The 17,386-nt window shown below is 40.5% G+C and overlaps 1 protein-coding gene across 3 annotated transcripts; it reads right to left on the bottom strand.

Annotated features, from left to right (window-relative positions):
* Nucleotide 1: 1 nt before the first annotated feature.
* Nucleotides 2-15,016, bottom strand: LOC110975626 (glutathione synthetase-like). 3 transcript variants are annotated; one of them, XM_022228240.2, is made up of 12 exons: nucleotides 14,862-15,004; nucleotides 14,308-14,407; nucleotides 11,792-12,120; nucleotides 10,690-10,765; nucleotides 10,221-10,357; nucleotides 9,013-9,135; nucleotides 8,527-8,691; nucleotides 8,137-8,209; nucleotides 6,463-6,654; nucleotides 5,727-5,808; nucleotides 5,118-5,307; nucleotides 2-4,691 (listed from the first exon to the last, which is right to left on the bottom strand). In XM_022228240.2, exons 3-12 carry the CDS (start codon nucleotides 12,085-12,087, stop codon nucleotides 4,568-4,570), a joined length of 1,458 nt encoding a protein of 485 aa, XP_022083932.2. In that variant the 5' UTR covers nucleotides 12,088-12,120; nucleotides 14,308-14,407; nucleotides 14,862-15,004; the 3' UTR covers nucleotides 2-4,567. The 3 variants fall into 3 exon arrangements, with proteins under 3 accessions (XP_022083932.2, XP_022083933.2, XP_022083931.2); XM_022228241.2 differs by lacking the exon at nucleotides 14,308-14,407 and having other exon boundaries at nucleotides 14,862-15,016; XM_022228239.2 differs by lacking the exon at nucleotides 14,862-15,004 and having other exon boundaries at nucleotides 14,308-14,839.
* Between the last annotated feature and the right edge of the window lie 2,370 nt (nucleotides 15,017-17,386).

Here is a 17,386-nt window from a genome sequence, read left to right as displayed (position 1 = left end):
GTTCTGTATCTAGTGAATTTATTTCAAGAGTTTGTACCACCAGTGTCCCTAATAAATTTATTCTCCCTTTTTTATGTACAGAATAGAAAGTTTACCCAAGATTAATAAAGGAAATGGGTTCATTTATAAACCTAAAATAAGGAATACATTTTCTGTTCTTTAAACTGAAAATGATGCAATGAAACTTTAAAACTTTCAAAATAAATGAAGCACATTATATTAACATGGTATGCATAATTAGCTTGACAAAACCTTTCCTCCCAAAAATAGAGTGCTATGGTTTCTTTTAACCTCAAGCGGACAGTTTTTCTTTTCCTTGCATTCCCTCTCTTTTAAAGCTTTGTCAAGTTCCTGATAGGAATGACAAATTTGTCCATCATGTTCTGGGCTAGAATGGAGTTCCAACACATGTTCCCAACAGGCCTTTCGCACATGACCAATACCCTTTATCACAAAAATGCCTTTTCACACTACAAACTCTCAACCTGGGTTGAACTCAGCCCTGGGTGAACCCATGACCGCCCTGGGTTGAAAATTTGAGATTTCAACCCCGCGTTGTTTCACACTCTTTTTGTGCGAATTGAGCTTATCAGGATGAGTTCGACCTGGAAATGAGCACAAAAAATTGTCAACCCTGGTTGAAAAATCTCAGGGTTGGCAAGGGATTGCCAATATTCAAGTGTGAATTGTTGCCAGTTTTCAACCGTGCATCAACCTCGAGATTTAGAATAATATCTGGAGTGCTATCCAGCCCAATTAATGAACAAAGGAATTTGCACTTTGATTTCCCCAGACAAAAGAGTTATCTGAAATGGCTCAGGTCAAGCTTTCACACAGGTGCACAGGAGACACCAAGTAACAATACACAATGTGTAGAAGTAGCACAAAGGATTTAGACATCCCTGAACTAGACAGCAGTCTTGTACCACTTGTCCAAATTCGTGTGGTACAACAATGGTGTAACTGGTCTGGTGAATAAAATTTAGGTATACAAATGTCATGGAAAACCTTTCAAGATATTCGTATTCAAACTGACCAGTTCATAGCATTTTTAGGCCTGAGGGCATTCTCCTCTAGACTGGTTCTAGCATGATTTTTTTTCCAGAAATTCCTAAATGATAGTCTCTTAATTTAGCTGGTTCCCATGTTACATGATGACCAATGATTACTGCCATCTTAGATCACTCAGGGTTTTCTCCCATTGGCAGCATGTTCTTGAAGGGCAAAAGTTGATGTGGTGCTGAAATCATACAGTAATTAATTAGTACCGTCGGCACTTTTGAGCAGTATAAAAATGTTCAATTGCAAGCCTGTATTCTATGTTTGTATGTTTAAGGAATAACTTGAGTTTTTTACACAAGTTATTCAGCAGAATGAGTAGGAAGTACATGCATTTCTCCAAGTCCAATGTAATGCATTCTACTTACAAATCCAAATCAAAAAGTTGTTCTAGTTATTTAGCCAGAGATATGAAATGGGTAGAGTGAGAAGGGTCATAATTTAATCATAGATGTATTGTCCTGAATTATCCAACATGATTTGAATTTGAGTGTTTATTTTAGTTTCCAAGTTTTGGTTTCTTTTGGTATACCCATATAGTTCTTTCAAGATATATCTGGATGAACTGCATTTCTCAAAAGTTTAACGGCCGGGATTGAACTTTGTTTCTAAGCACTCCTCTATCTTTTTGTTCTTTTTTCTTGATTGTAAACTGATACTCAAATGAAGAATATTTTACTCCAAAATAATAAATCCTTTATTAATACAACAATCAGCAATTTGTTCTCTTTTTAGGTAATCGGGCAGTGCCAGGTCACCTATGTACCTGAGACGTCATTAATGACGTTATGCTTTGCATACCTATGCATTTCTTATGGCATCCAGGTGCGATGTGATTCATCAAGCCCCACAGGAAAGTGCACATGTAAACAAAGCATGATGTCATGATGTTTTCGGTTAATAGGGTTTGTTGTGGTCTGTCTTTCTCCTCCCTTATCCTGGATAGTTCTCCACGTCTTTTCTTTGAGGAAGTATACCGTATAAACGTGACAATTGATATGAACTTTGACCTCGATTCCCACACATGCATACACATATGATATGATATCATCTGGTATCAAATTAAGAGCAATATATCTTCTACCAGCAGTACCTCACAAACTTTTACAGATATGGTGTATTTTGGGATATGAGAGATTTTGAGTTGGGCGACAATTTAACACAAGAATTGCTAATGTAATAAAATGAAAGGCCCCCCCTTCTGGCACATCAAAGACAGTTAAAGTTATATTTGCAATATGTTTTTCTTTACTTTGAAGAAAGCAAATGAAAACCACTTGATACAAAGTATTTTGGGAAGTTCCAAAATAGTAACGCCATCATCGAGGAAGTCACCGAAGGGCCAAATTTGGAGATGACCCCTTTCCTCTTCAATTGACTTGATCATTTAACATACAGTACATGTACTACAGATATCTCGCTTCAGTGTGATGCGACCAACTAGACAGTCTGATGGCATACATCAACATTCTGTGATGTCATCAAACTGGAAACTGACATCACCTGATCACCTCATTTCTATCTAAAACCAACACCTCCCTTCTTTTGTTTCCAAATATAGAAAAATATCATCTTTCATCTTTTTATACATGAGCATAACAAGCACTTTGAAAATAGTCTAAAGAGCAGATCAACAGTTTTAAGGGGTACATCCCTCAGATTTTTTAACTCATTTTGGGCAGGCCGAGAAAAAGTCAGGAGAAGAATCCTCATTGGAAAAAGTGGACAAAAATACCTACATTTGTCAATGCTGGCCCTGACTAACTCACTGTAGTTAATGGATTCTCTTTGCCTGTGTTACACTAGTTCATTACGTGAATGATGTCATACTGAGCAGATTAAAAAGGACTTTCCTGTCCCCGCCCAACTTCTTTTTCCCCCACCCCTCCTCCCTTTTTCAATGTTTTAGCTATTAATGCAAACTTAAAACGGGCTCAACAGGTTAAAATTCCTTCACATGATACACAAAAGTATCGGCAAAAGAGTTCAAAGTTCCACCTCCCATCTTTCCAAAAAGTGGCCGCCTCCGCTACTTGTTAAAGAAAAAGCCTGACAGGAAAATGTCTTTTTTAAAACCTGGCTTACATGGACTAATAAAAGCTTTCAAAAGCCAAACAAACTGGTAAACATCCCGATAACCAAGTATGATACACAGATCAAATCATTTAAAAAGCTAATAACTGTAATGCTTATCAAGAATATCTACAATTCCCTCAGTCAGTCATCCTTCAAAATTACTGAAAATTGATTTAAAGGTAGAATGCATCCTCTGTTACAAGTGCCTTCTGGGGGTGTGAAGCAACAAAAGATCTCAAATCTTACCGATGAAGTTTCAGCTCTGCAGATAATGTTCTTGACGAAGTGCACTTATTTCTCAATCCAACAAATCTGGACACTCGTACACATAAATCCTCCCAGCAAACCCCTCGGCAGACGCTGACTTACAAGCAGACCTGCTTATCCTGATATGGGCTGAGCGAGGTCTATGGGACTTGATACAACCACAGCTATCTTAAAGCCTAAACCAGTCCTGTCCAGTTCACTCAGCAAGCAAAACAGAATTTTTTGTGTGTGTGCATTCTGTCGTCTTACAGGAAATGGTTGAGTCAAACATTCAAATATTTGCAAGTGTAACGTTCTGAATTCCTGTTCTTTAGTAAAAAGAACTATATTCTATAGTCAAGATATCAAAACAAAATCAGAGGTAGTTGATTAATAAACAATTACAGAAACAATTACTTCTACTGCCACTTACCAATAGATCCTACATACATTTTTATGGCCTGACTCCAGCGTTTACATCAGTAATATGTTCAGTATATCAGTAATATACATGTACTAGGATTTGTCAAATATTGCCCTACCACACAGATTTGCCCGATTATAAATCAGAACACATTGGAAAAGTATGACTTTCTTCCATCATTTTCTTCAAAGTGGTAGCATGCAAGATGAAATCATTTCACCATGGGTTTAGTGCCATTACTATACAAACCAATTACAATTTTAAAATCTAAATTGGTTGACTATTTTTCGGCTGGCTCCAAATGGTCTCACTCTAACTTAACATCACTAAAAAAACAAAACCAAAAAGCAACTCCTAGAACACTGTGTTTTACCTTTTGTAACAGAATTGTAACTAATTTAGTCATCTCAAGACATGGTTCAGTCTGCGCAGGAACAGAGCACTTTCATTTCACAAACCAACCATCAAAAGTGTAGTCTGCACAACACAATAGCAAAAGTGAGGACATGTTCGTTTCACACAGATCCAAGTCTCGATCAGTGATCCGTCACTGGTTCACTGACACAAGAACCTAATCAATGGATGGTGCCAACCGGAGCTGGAACCACTGATCCAGATCCAGGTAAAACAAACACGCCTTGAGGTAATAAAGTCTTCGGTGAATGTTGCATAGAGCAGAGGAGGGAACTTTACATGATACTTAAGCAAACCAGACACCGATTCTCTGATTCTCCCCTCCATCTCGCTGTCACCCGGTGTGCATCACACAAGGTAGGGACTGTCCATGCACGATGCTCCCATCGCCAATCCACCCTCGTTTATCTTGACATTTTTCGTTCGGAGAAGGTGACCGGCGCATGTGTTCATAACAACATCGCTGCTTTTGCTGTTGAACAAACGCAACATAAAAAAATCCAGGATATAATCTACAAAAGGCAGTTTTGAACCAAATAAATACTTCCCATCTAACAATTTCTCTTGCGCTGTTTGTATAGCTTTTAATTCTTAATATGGATTCTTATCATCATCATGAAGCCAGTACAAACTGAGGTAAACACAACTCAGAACGGTATCATTCTTGATAAAACCAGGTATAAGACCCCATCAATTGCCTAATCAGGAAACCAATCCCCATGTTGGCCTGGGTAGGGTTTGAACCCAGGTCACAGTGGTAAGGGAAGTACCACTTGGCCAACTGAACTCCACATAGCAAGGGGAGAGATTTTGTGAACATTTGTGAGTTTTGAGCCAGTCCGGCAATGATCTGATCTAAATCATCTACCAAAACACTTGAAAACAGACATCATCTTACCTCACGAATATGCCGAAGATTCCCAGTTCACTGACCATGTCTTTAAGTTGTACAGGTTGATTTCCACGGACTTCATAATTGGAGATGACCTGGGGATGGATCCGCTCCATCAAGATATATGCTGCTCGCTCTTCCTTCCCTTGCAACTCTGTCAGTGTTTGCATCAGCTCGTCTCCAAAGAAATTGTTACCTACCAAGGAAAGTTCAAACGAACTTAATTAAAAACACCATTGATTGGATGAAGGTGGTTTCTGCCATACTTGATCTAAATGAGCAGAATCATACTTGGATTATGGTTATTTCTCAAAGTCATGACAAAAACACAATCAATCAAAATTGATTCTATTAGTAACTACACCAAAGGATTTTTAAGCAGTAATTAAACCAAACAAGCTACAAAAAAGGCCCAGCAAACTCACTTGATGGATAGGGAATAACAAATACCACATTGGAAATATTGACATGCCTTGTGACTGAAGCTGCAAAACAGGCGGGTAAAAGAAAAACCATCAAATCAAGAACTCAGAATGCCAACAAAAGAGACCTTGAGACGCATAGTCGGCGAAGAAGCAACATCAATTTAAAACTAACTGAAATTGTGACTCTTACCCCCGCCTTCTCTCTGTGGCTTCAAGACATATCTCTCAGGGTCCCGGATGCCCATGATAGCTGCTGAATCACCCTCTTCATCCTTGTTGTCAACAAAGAGTTAAGGAGACATACAAAATTGGTGGTATTGACAGAGGAAGGGCAGGGAGGTAAGGGATAAATGGAACGAAGAGACAACTGAAAGCGCCAGTGGCCTTTAGATGCGTTCCTTATTTTACTGCTTACGGCCTCGGACCTGAAATGGAAATGATCAGATCCTTGCCTTTCTGTTGAGACATCTGGCAACAAGCAAGTGCTTGTAATTGTTGGAGTACTTTTTTTGGCAAACCACTTATATCTGAACAGTAAGAATATCATGAAGTCAGGTTTTGAGGGACAGAAGATGTATTAAAAGATTCACCAAAGCTAATCAGCCTAAGACAAATACTTAGTAGTTTCAGTTGGTGCTTGTAAACCATTGGCAGAAATGTAAAATGCAAAACTGCTATAGTGACTGTAAGCAGATCAAAAAAGTTAGAGGGTCTGACATTTCAACCCTTGCAAAATCTTTCTTGATGGCCTTTGATAAAAACTGTACGAGGATTGCAACATCAGGCCCTCCAACTTTTTCTGTCACTGGCAGGATATCATCCACAGATATCCATGATTAATAGAAAGTTATTGTTGGCCAAACATTGCCCAAGGGAATTGGACATAAAAAACACAGCACTGTGAGAAACTCAAGACAAATGTTCACCAGTTCCAGGTGGTACTGGCCGGCAAATGTCGCCCTGATGTCAGCAATGATAGCTGGATCATCCAGGAACTTCTCCAAGACTCCTGGCCTAGACAACTCCTGTTGGATCTTCTTGGTACCAGCTAGATGCCAGTCGATGGAAGGACAGGTCACCGCCAGCGACTTTTCAGCGAGGAGTTTGGCATCCCACGCCTTGCGTGAAGCAAGGTAATGTAAAAAAAAAAAAAAATGGAACTGTTGGAATGAGACACTTTTTGATCCGCAGGTCAGAAGTGAGTTCAAGAACTTCCTGATAATTTTTTAAAGATAACACCTTTAACCCTGAAAAATCTGCAGGGGGGGCACCACCCAGTCCTGGACATTTCCTTCATTATCCTTGTAGTATTTAAATATTAAGCTTTCAGAAGTTTTCCCAGCAATTTCTTATGATCATAGGGACAAAAATTATGAAAATCGGACCTACTTTTTTCCAGACAGGTTAGCAAAATATGCTATCTTTTCCCTTTGACATGTGCTCCATGCATGTGGGCTGGTACACATGAGGGCATTAACCACACCATGCCGGGTGGAGTGCACCCGAATGAATGACTGTCTTGTGGGGACTTTAATCTGACAGGCAGCCTCCACTGATGTATTGCAGCCACGCACGCCACCAAGTAAAGAGCCCTCATTGCACAGTGTTGTATAATTTCCTCTTTGTTCCGGAAATTGGCCCAGTGCGTTGCTGGATGGTGGTGCTGTAATGTGGCCAGATTCCACGAGCGTACAGCAGTATTGTGTCACCCATCGCTGGAGCGCTGGAGAGCTCTGCTGATAATCCGCAAGCGCGCACAGCAGCAAGCCATGGTGCTGTTTCAAAACAATGACGGATTACCTCCGCCAATGTCAGCACAGAGTGCTGACAGCATATGAACCTTGATTGGCAAGTCCCAGCAGTTTGGTCTTTTGTTACGAGTTAGGTCACCCTGGCCATGAATATACGGCCGAAGTCTCTAGTACTTGGAACCCTGGCAACGAGTGGTTCACTAATGTACTCACAATGAATGTCTTTACACACAGGCCACATTTCATGAAGATTGGACAAGGGACAGTCAAGAACTTAGGAGCTATCCCTTCCAAGATTGTCCAAAAATATCCTGTTAAGGTCAACCCTCACTCTACAGCGAGGGGGGCATGTGGCCAAGTGGTTAGGGTTTGTGGCTTCCAATCATAGGGTTGGAGGTTCGAATCCAGCTGCTGGCAGTATGTTGTGACCCTTGGCAAGCCTTTTCACCCCTGCTTGCCTCTCTCCACCCAGGAGAATAAATGGGTGCCAGCATTAGCTGGGGAGGCAACCTGCGATGGACTGGCATCCCATCCAGGGGGGCGAATAGAAATATAAAGATTTTATCAGTACCCAATGCCCGTTGCATTTAGAGCACATAGTTCGATAGTCATTCTGCCTTATTTCAAATGTTTCACAAGCACGCATATGGATTCATAATGTCTGCTCCCAGGAAGGCGTCAAATTTTCTCTGCGCAGCGAATGAGAAGTTAGCGCTCTGGTAATTTAATACAGCTCCATGGGCTGAGGTCCATCATCCTTCTCTGCTTGACAATCCTGCCAAATCCTCCGAAATGCCCCGGTGGATTTAGAAGGAGCTGGCAGGGTTAAGGAGCTCAACTCCAACTGACCTTTTCACCACAGCAGAAGTGGGAGGGGACATAACCGACTCGGTAATACACCACAGCCACCTCTAGCCCATCTCTGCAAGCAAAACAGCAGTCACCACGCGTGAACAGGGGCAGTACTTGAGGGACACTCGCAATAAAAACCAGCACAAAAACGAACGCAAATGCAAACCTGTGACATCAGATCAAATGTCTGTGTTACTAACTCAAGCCAACTGAAGTTCAACACATTTCAACTCCAGCGAACTTTGCTGCACACTCTTCTGTGATGTCACATTTGCGTTCACTTTCACCTGAAGTTTGAACCTGCCATGAAGCACAGAAACAAAGACACTGCACAGCATACACAAGAAAGCGATCCCTACACAAGACAGACAAAAAAGATGCACTCACACAAACAGCCGTCGGTCTTCAGAGAGGTGGCCTTTCTTTCCCATCTCTGACAAGCCTCGACGAATCACCCGGATACAAGGCACCTTTTTCTTCATCATAAACTCCAACAGCCTTTGATCAAAAATGTTCTGCTCTGGACAGCAAACCACATAACAGACCACAGCCCTATCCCATAAACAAAGACGAAAAACGAGTGCTAAATTGTGGGGAAAAAATTTCCGAAGTTTCTTGTGAAGAAGGAATCAATTTCTGGGAAATCCAATTCATTTAATGATAAATAAACAACAACATTTATTGGTCCTGATGCCATTATCCCTACTCACTGAGCCATGTGATCAGTTTCTACACCTGTTTAAGATCTGTGTAATTTGACCTTTACCCTCCCAGGTACCTGTTTATACTCCGAGGTCTGCGACTTTGTTGTACATTTTTGCATGACTTTCACGACTTGAATAAATAGACAAACAAACTGCTCTCATAACTTACTCTGTTCTTCCATACAACTGCCACGCCTTTACCATTCCCTCAGCCAGTGCTTCAAGTGATTCATTCTTTGGCAAATTGTCTTCAAAATTGCTTTGAGCACCCGAATGCAGGCCCAAGTTGTATCTGTTGGAGAAAATGGATCAGTGGACAGTCAGGTTGGTGTAGTGGTCATTTTCTTGTCTTCCTCCTGTGAGACCCTGGTTTAAATCCCTGGACTTTTGTCTCCATTCCTAAAACTTTCTGTTGGTCCCCCCAACATATATATTTAAAGTTTGCCTCCCACCAGTGAAACTGAGTTTTCCAATGCCTTCTCTCTACAGGTTTCTCTAAGGGATGTGAGCGTCAGCAACAAAAGAGCTTTTGAAAAATCACTAAGTTTTGAAAAAAAGAAAGAGGAAAAAAGAAATAAACAACCTACCAAAAAACACTAAAATAAAAACAACGAACAAAAAACAACCACAGATTACAACTGCTAAGCTTGTCAAAGACTGAAAATGAAACCATTGTTCGTCTGGCTCAGATATACTGATTGCCGTGCTCTGCTGCAGCGGCTAACTACACTGTATGCACTGCATTGGTGGAAATGGAAGAGTGAATAGATACAAAATAAAATGTGGGTTCCTTCAGTCTATCAATTTCATTTCCTGAAAGACTGGTTCCTCACATGAAGTTTAGTCTTGGACATATCCAGACTTAAGACTACCACTCTAGTACAGTTTGCTCACAGAATTTACATTACATCACTCAAACAGAACTGTGTTAAACAATTCCATTTCCAGTACGACCCCATTCCAAACAGGTTAGCATACGGAAAAGGTCACTCTTACACAGTTTAGCAACTAACCTGCTATTAACAGCCAGCAATAGCCTGGGATTTGATTTTCTTTCATCAGCTAATGTTTGCTCTTGCGTCACAGCAGAAGTGGACTTATTTTAGTTGGAGTTCATTGTTCACTGATCATGCATGCAGTGCTTGTTTACAAAGGTGCTCAAAGTTTCTTTCCAAAAAAAAAATCTTGGCACAGTATGGGATCCACACTGTTCAAGGTTCAATACTTTTCACCAGGATGGAAAGTAAATGGTGAGGGCAAGAAATCCTCTTCAGGTTCAATAAATGATTGATGATTTGGAATTAGTTTTAGGGAAAAATACCCAAGAGGTCAGAGTTTTGGCTGTTTTGACTGAGACTGATTGACTGCATTACTGACTTGTGAAGATGGGTCAAGTTGGCTGCTAGGCCCCCAAAACTACTGGCCATTGTGTTAATCTCCACTTGCTTCATGACTTGCTGTGGGCCTGAGGTGTCGATCATGTAGTCGGAGCGAAGCAGGGTTAACTTCACAGGCTGGAATAGTAGGAAAAAAATACAGCAACAAACAAAACAAATTGACCACCATTCTGTTGAAAGTAGCAAGGCATTAATGAAAATGGCCAACAATAAAGTGACAGTGTTCCATTGGAAACTTTGCTGAGAATATGAAAACATACCCTGCGTGTATGTACATGCACTTTTTACAAAATCAGGCTCACTTAGAAATTTGTAAAAGTTTAAAAAGGGTGGACCAGAAGTTCTTTGAACTCGTTGGTCTACCTAACACATAAATGTTACCACATTGCGCAGGTAGACTTTTCAATCAGTTTTAGTTACTCTGAGAAAATGTTTTTGATTAACCATACCTTTGTGAAGCCTGCTTGGTGCATTTCTTCGTATATTTCAAACAATTTTGCAGTGAAATCATCCACTTTTATAGTGCTGGTAAAAACAAAGTTACACAAAAAAGTTTATCAACATGGAGAAAACTTACATCAGTTTCACCAACAATGAGTCATTATCCAATTGTCTTTTGCAATAATGAAGGCTGAAGGAATTTTCCTTCCTCAAGTTATAAATTTTCAGTTTTATGCTGTTAATTTATGTACACATGTAAGTTATTTGCATACTCTACCAGCGTGACAAGTCAACAAAGTTGGGGGCTCGAGTCATTTACTCTCAGTGACTCAAGTTGAGTCAATTGCCTGTTGTGATTCAAGTCAGACTCGAGGCAAGTCACTGAATCAAGTCATCACAACTTCAGCACATTCAGAAATGTGTGGAAACAGAATGATGCGAATGGTATCGGCCATGTGGATTGATTAGGCCCAGTCTTTATCATGGCTTCTCATCCAGCAAATATTTTATACATGCACGGTTGTACCTGCAAAAAACATTTTAGAGCCAGCTGCATTTGAACCGCATGGCTGAGCTAGTTGATCTGCTGCAAAAATAAACAGTGCATAGTAGGCCAACTGACTACATGTACATGCTTGTATGCACACGTTTTAAGTAAACAAGCAGGGAAGTTAGACAATACTACAAGTATATTTCAGTGTTTTCAACCAAGCTTCATTTTCCTCCATAACCAGCTATCACTGACCCATAGCTACAGCCCAACACATCCGTCCACAGCAGTTTTGGTGGAATTTTAAGAATACATGTACAGATAGCACAATGTTTGTCCCACTGCTCAAACTGGTGCAATATTGTGAATAATCACCCACCTGGAACAAGACCATTAGTTTGTCCCAGGTACGATGTTGTGATGAAACATTATTGATGGTACAAATTTACAGACATGAGATGAACCTTCTTCACAATATTTCATAATACTTCGACAAGAAAGATGTTCATCTTAATCTTCCAATATCTTTTGAAAATAATTGAAAGGAGTTGAAGGGAATTTAAAATTAACACATCCTCGTTATTTTCTCTGCGATATTTCACTGATCTCACAGTTCCAACCTTTTGAGAGCTGAAGTCATAAACTCCCGGTCTTCGGCCACTCTGTGCATCAGTAGGTTGATGTGCGGCTGTAGACTGACCATACGCTCAAACAGCTGACGTGGGATGGGCGAGGGCAGGAGAGTGTGCGGCACATAGGTGATGCGATCTGGACAACAGATCTGATCGGGAGACATGTACATGACCACCAGTCCGTGGGTCAGGGCCCAGTCTTTGGAGGATTCCTGGAGGTCGTTCAGGATGTCAGGGCTTAGAGGCAGTGGCACACTCGGCTCCAAGGATGATGAGGTTGCCATGGTTTATGCGATTCTTGTCTTCAATGGCTGAAACTGCAAAGAAATTGAGACCCCTCCAAAAATCAAGGTATTGGATGCATGTTTCAAGCAGAGTCATGACATTTTAAATACAGTATACTGTGGTTTATTGGTGGTGTATTCTTGAGCAAGGTAATCTGCAGTAATGACTTATTTCTCTCGACAGGGGCGTACAGGCACATGCAGAAGTGGTGCACAGCAGAACTCTGAGACTGGTTTGAAACTTGGTGGTGTTCCTTTAATCGATCTCCCGAAAGAGAGAAACAGGGATAATTTAAGTGGGTTTAGGAATCCCACAATTGCCCTGGGAATCCTTTTAACTGGATTCAGCAGAAGGAAATTCTTCTGTTTACTTCTGGGGATAAAACAACGAGGAGTCCGCAATCAGACATAAAGATTGGGAAAAGACTGCATCAGAAACAATTTTTCTGAATATTGATCCTTTACATACAGTAAATCGAGTGACATGGTACAAAGTTTATAAACAAAATGAAATACATGTACACGTAATTTAAAACAGTTTTTTTTATCAAAGCCCCCTCAGAAAAGGTCTCTTTGATCAGGAGATATTTTTATTATTGTTGTTATTACTCATATTTATCAGGTAATTTATTCACCAACACATTGGTCTTCCATAAGCCCTGTCATTTTAGCTTGCGTAAAGGTCAACAGACGGAGTATCATAATTCCTGTTCAATGTAATTCTTGCTGCACGTTTCTGAAGTTTCTCAAGCTTAGTATACATGCAATATCTTTCTGACCATATGAGGTTGAATAAACAAGTTATAAAGCAGGGTCAAACTTTCTAAAGGAACATATGGTCTGACCCTTCGAAGAATGCTTAATTTCAATTGTACAGTTTTAGTATTTTTGTCCACCTGGGGTGTCTAGTGCAGCTCATCAATTAAAATTCCAAAACATTGGGCAACCTTAGCATGCTTTAAAATAATACCATTAATGATTACATTGAAGTTCTCAATCCTGTTTAGTTTTGTTCGGGACCCAATAATCATAACATTAGGTTTGTTTAAATTAAGCACATGACAGTTGGCATTTATCCAATTCATAACCAGAAACACCATTGGTCACTTATTCTTCAACTTCACCAACATTAGTTCCATTGCTTTTGAGTCAACTCGTACCATGGACAACTCGTACCTCGAGTAAAGACCATACCTTCATGTTTGCAATTGGGTCGTAACTTTTCACTCTTCCTTTCCAAGATGTTTAACTTTAAGATCAAATTTGACAAACATATCAAGAAAACATCTCCATAAATCTCCCAAAGAGATCTTGAGCGCCAGCATGGTTTTCTGCCTTGGGCACTTGCATTGTCGGTTTACGTGATGGGTGTTGAACAACCCAACCGTTTACCACTTGACTTCCTTATTAGCATTCTTTTTTGGGGGGGCAAGGACTTTACTAAACTCTAAATTTTGGGGGGGGGGTTGTGTTTAATAACTTGGGGGAGGGAGTACTTAAAACTTGTTAGGTCTTGCTTTCTTTTGAAAAAGTTTCTGGTCTCACTTTTAAATTTTTGGGCGGGGTAGTTGCCTTCCTTATCAAAACTTTTTTTTTTTATTGGGCCATAACTTTACAAACTTTGAAGTAAACGAAAACGTGACATAGCTCCATCATCACAGTGTGCACGGTGAAGATTTTGAATTGCATGCAACGACGACTGGCCACGTTGACCAGTGCCAGTTGCCTGACCTCGTGCGTACATGCATGACGTCGAAGCGTCTCACATTAAAAAACGGCAAATTAGGAGCCAAACACATGACTAAGAAATCAGATTATTGTTCAACTTAATTACAATAATAATAAGGTATGAGCAAAGGTGCGACTCGGCAAAGGTATGAGTTGGTGCAGTTATGTTGAGTTGATGGTACGAGTTGTCCAAGGTACGTGTTCCCATTCCATTTACCATGTTTACTGTGAAAGTGGTGTCATCTGCATACATACGTATCAGTAACCTCGTCAGTAACTGATTTAGGCATGCTTTTTACCTAAATGGAAAACATCCAAACATTCTCTCTTCTAGGGGACTTAAACCGCCCCAGTTAACATGGTTAAGGGCACTCTCGAGCTCTCCGAGTTCTGATGCATGCAATGGTAGCACAGGTGTTTCAGGATGTACGAAATACATCATACTGGGGGTGTTACTTAATATTTATTCAATGTTGACTATCAAACACTTACTTGTTCAGTTGTTTAGCACTGAATGTCAAACATCCAACCAGGAACTAACTTCGCATCGGTGGCCTAATTAATTATCTAAACCGGCCAACATGGCATAGGTCTAGTTGGAAATAAATAATTTCGTTATTTAGGCATACTAAATTTAAGCATACATGTGGAAAAAATGCATATCATGCACATGCTTGACTGTCTGTCTACGTCACATTCACCAACATGCACGACATGACCAAGTATGAACCGACGTTTGCAGTGGTTTAAGCTTGAGTACGTGTAGATCGATCCGACCTTTACATGCCGCAGCTATGTTCTACCTAACAATGTCTCAGATAAAAGTTAAACTGAAAGTAAACAGTTAATTTACTAAACCATGGAGGTAGACATACTAAACTAGGCCTAGGCCCTATTTTTGTTTTTTACTAACAATAGTATTAATATTATTCCATGTTTGACGTCGCCTATGCATAGCAAATAACGCCCAGCATGTCCAGGGTACTAATAAGTCCTCCTGCCTACGATGCAAATTTTTTTCAACGTTTTTTTTCGCACATTTTTACCTAGGGAAGACAGCTTAAATGTCGTTCACAAGTGCCTTCTAATCCCGAATTTCATAAAATGCAGTGTCGCAATTTGTTCACGACGTACGTTCATGGCCAGTGGCACGCATTTGCGCATGAGCGAAATGGCCTTCAAGTTCAGCCGATCAGTTATGTTGTATAGAGCTACGTCTTCGCTCCATTGGAAATGCGTGGAGACGCGCAGACAACAGACCTAGCCGTTTAGTAGCTTCGGAAGCCCATTTCTGACGCGGCGTTATGGGTGCACCCTCGTATTTAGGCCAGAAATACGTCCGCCGAGCTCATTAATACAAGTTATATAGCTCAAAATTTCTATATTAGAGGGTCCTGAGAGCCATGGAACTAGGGAATTGAAGAAATTTGAGACTGAACCTCTGGACCGGACTTGGGGCTTCCAGTTCTGAGTAATTTGGATGCAATCGGGTTTGAAAGTGGCACTATTTGAGCCATTTTGCAGAGGGATGGTTTTTCAAAATGGCTACTTTTCTGGACGCAGACATTTTCTGCACTTGAGGGGTGGTCTGCTTCTGTTGAAATTTTCTCAAAAAGTCATTGGTTAACCCACCGAAAATTGAAAGGAAAATGAAAGAGGACATGTGGAACATCATTTTTCTGTGCAGCCTGTACACCTGTGAGAGTTGTGAGTATTTTAAAAATATTTGTGAAGTTTGGAGATTCATCACTGCTGTCTATGGGAATTTATTTCTAGTGGCGAACCCTCATCCGCAAATTCTTCGGGGTGCAGTGCATAATATACGTGAACAGCTGATTTTTTAAACAAAAACTTTCATATGAGACCAGAATGGTTATAAACTTCGGTTGAAAAATGGTCCAAAGTGCCCCCGACAATTGAGGGTTGTCACTTGAAAAACGGCTGCAAGCAGACTTCGGACAAATCATTTTTGGGGGGGGGGGTGATTATGTTTTCAAGTTGTGGGAATAATTGAAAATGTAATTGGTTGAACTACTAAAATTGAAAAGAAAGTAAAAGATTAGGAACAAGATATAATTTAATTTGTGTTTCAGAAATATAAGGGATGTCGTTTTGCATGTTATTGGCTGATTTGGGCCGCCAGTGCTTATTTACACTGTTTCAACGGGGCTTCACGTCCACTGCACTTCCGCGCATGCGTAAGGGCCTTTGGTTACTATTGTAGCGTGTCCTACTGATAGGGTTCTGACGCTTACACGGACGCACGCACCCAAGTGTGTATTATATTTGTCTGCAACTGGGTAGCCACAAATCGCCGTTCCGGCCAAGAAACTTTGGGTGTATTTCTCTTACGTTACAACACTGTCGATCCAAAAGCTCTAGACACGAGGCGTCTAGGCGGGGACTGCGCAGGCGCGAGGCGGGAAAACGGCGGGCCGTTCGGGGTGCACCACTACAAATAAATTCCCATAGACAGCAGTGATAAATCCCCATACTTCACAAATATTTCAAAAATACTCACAAATCTCACAGGTGTTCAGGCTGCACAGAAAAATGATGTTCCACATGTCCTCTTTCATTTTCCTTTCAATTTTCGGGGGTTGACCAATGAATTTTTGAGAAATTTTCACCAGAAGCAGACCACCCCTAAAATGAAGAAAATGTCCCTGCCCAGAAAAGTAGCCATTTCAGTTGAAAAACCATCCCTCTGTAAAATGGCCAAGTAGTGCCATTTTCGGACCCAACTGCATCCAAATTACTCAGAATTTGAAGCCCAGAGTCCGGGCCAGTGGTTCAGTACCATATTTCTCCAATTCCTCAATTTCATGGCTCTCAGGACTCTCTAATATAGAATATTTTGAGTGTATAACTTTTATTAATGAGCTCGGCGGACATATTTAGGGCCTAATTACCAGGGTGCACCCTTTACATACGTATACCAGCGGGCAGCTAGCTAGTCCCATGCGGGTCCGAGCTGGCGCCAAGTACAAGTAAATCTGTTAACGTGGTAGACGCTTGCGATTCCAAACATTGTTTATATTCTAATTATATCTATCGATGTAATGATTGCAAAAAATGTAACTGTTGTAAATTTTGTGACGAATGCAAACCTTGTGAATGTTGCAAAAACTGTGATTTTTGTATCAATTGCACTAATTGTATAGACTGCATAGAATGCATTGATTGCACCGATTGCGCCGATTGCGACAATTGTTATTGTTGTACTGGTTCCAATAATTGCATCGAATGTAATAACTATACCTATTGTAAATATTGCATTAACTGCGAAGACCTAGACGGCGAATCATTTTTAATATTTGTATATGACGACAGTACTGGTTGTGGTTGCTACAAAAGGATGAGATTTAGAACACCAGACAACAACGATTCCTACCCAGAATAGAAAAACTCGGCTTAATAATTGAATATGACAAAGATGTGTTTCCTCCAACTCAACCTTTACTCGAAGACCATTCTACATGTTTAATTGACGTGGCAGATTAACCCCAGAAAAAATGAAAAATATAATAGCCTATATTATAAAACCAGAGCCATGTCAAACCAAACTTAC

Source organism: Acanthaster planci, linkage group LG06 (assembly GCF_054643075.1).
Source record: "Acanthaster planci isolate LZ-2023a linkage group LG06, COTS_SCS, whole genome shotgun sequence".
Classification (NCBI taxonomy): Eukaryota; Metazoa; Echinodermata; class Asteroidea; order Valvatida; family Acanthasteridae; genus Acanthaster; species Acanthaster planci.
Note: the sequence above shows the minus strand (reverse complement) of the source record. Positions and strands in the feature narration are given on the sequence as shown.

Bases quoted from the DNA above. Each gene is read 5' to 3' on its own strand.
- LOC110975626 (XM_022228241.2), bottom strand. From the start codon at position 12,087: ATGGCAACCTCATCATCCTTGGAGCCGAGTGTGCCACTGCCTCTAAGC. The intron at 8,692-9,012 runs GTAAGTTATGAG...TTTATGGGATAG, and splicing joins CAGTTGTATGGAAGAACAGA to GGCTGTGGTCTGTTATGTGG. The intron at 6,655-8,136 runs GTCAGTTGGAGT...GCTTCACGCAAG, and splicing joins ACTTCTGCTGTGGTGAAAAG to GCGTGGGATGCCAAACTCCT.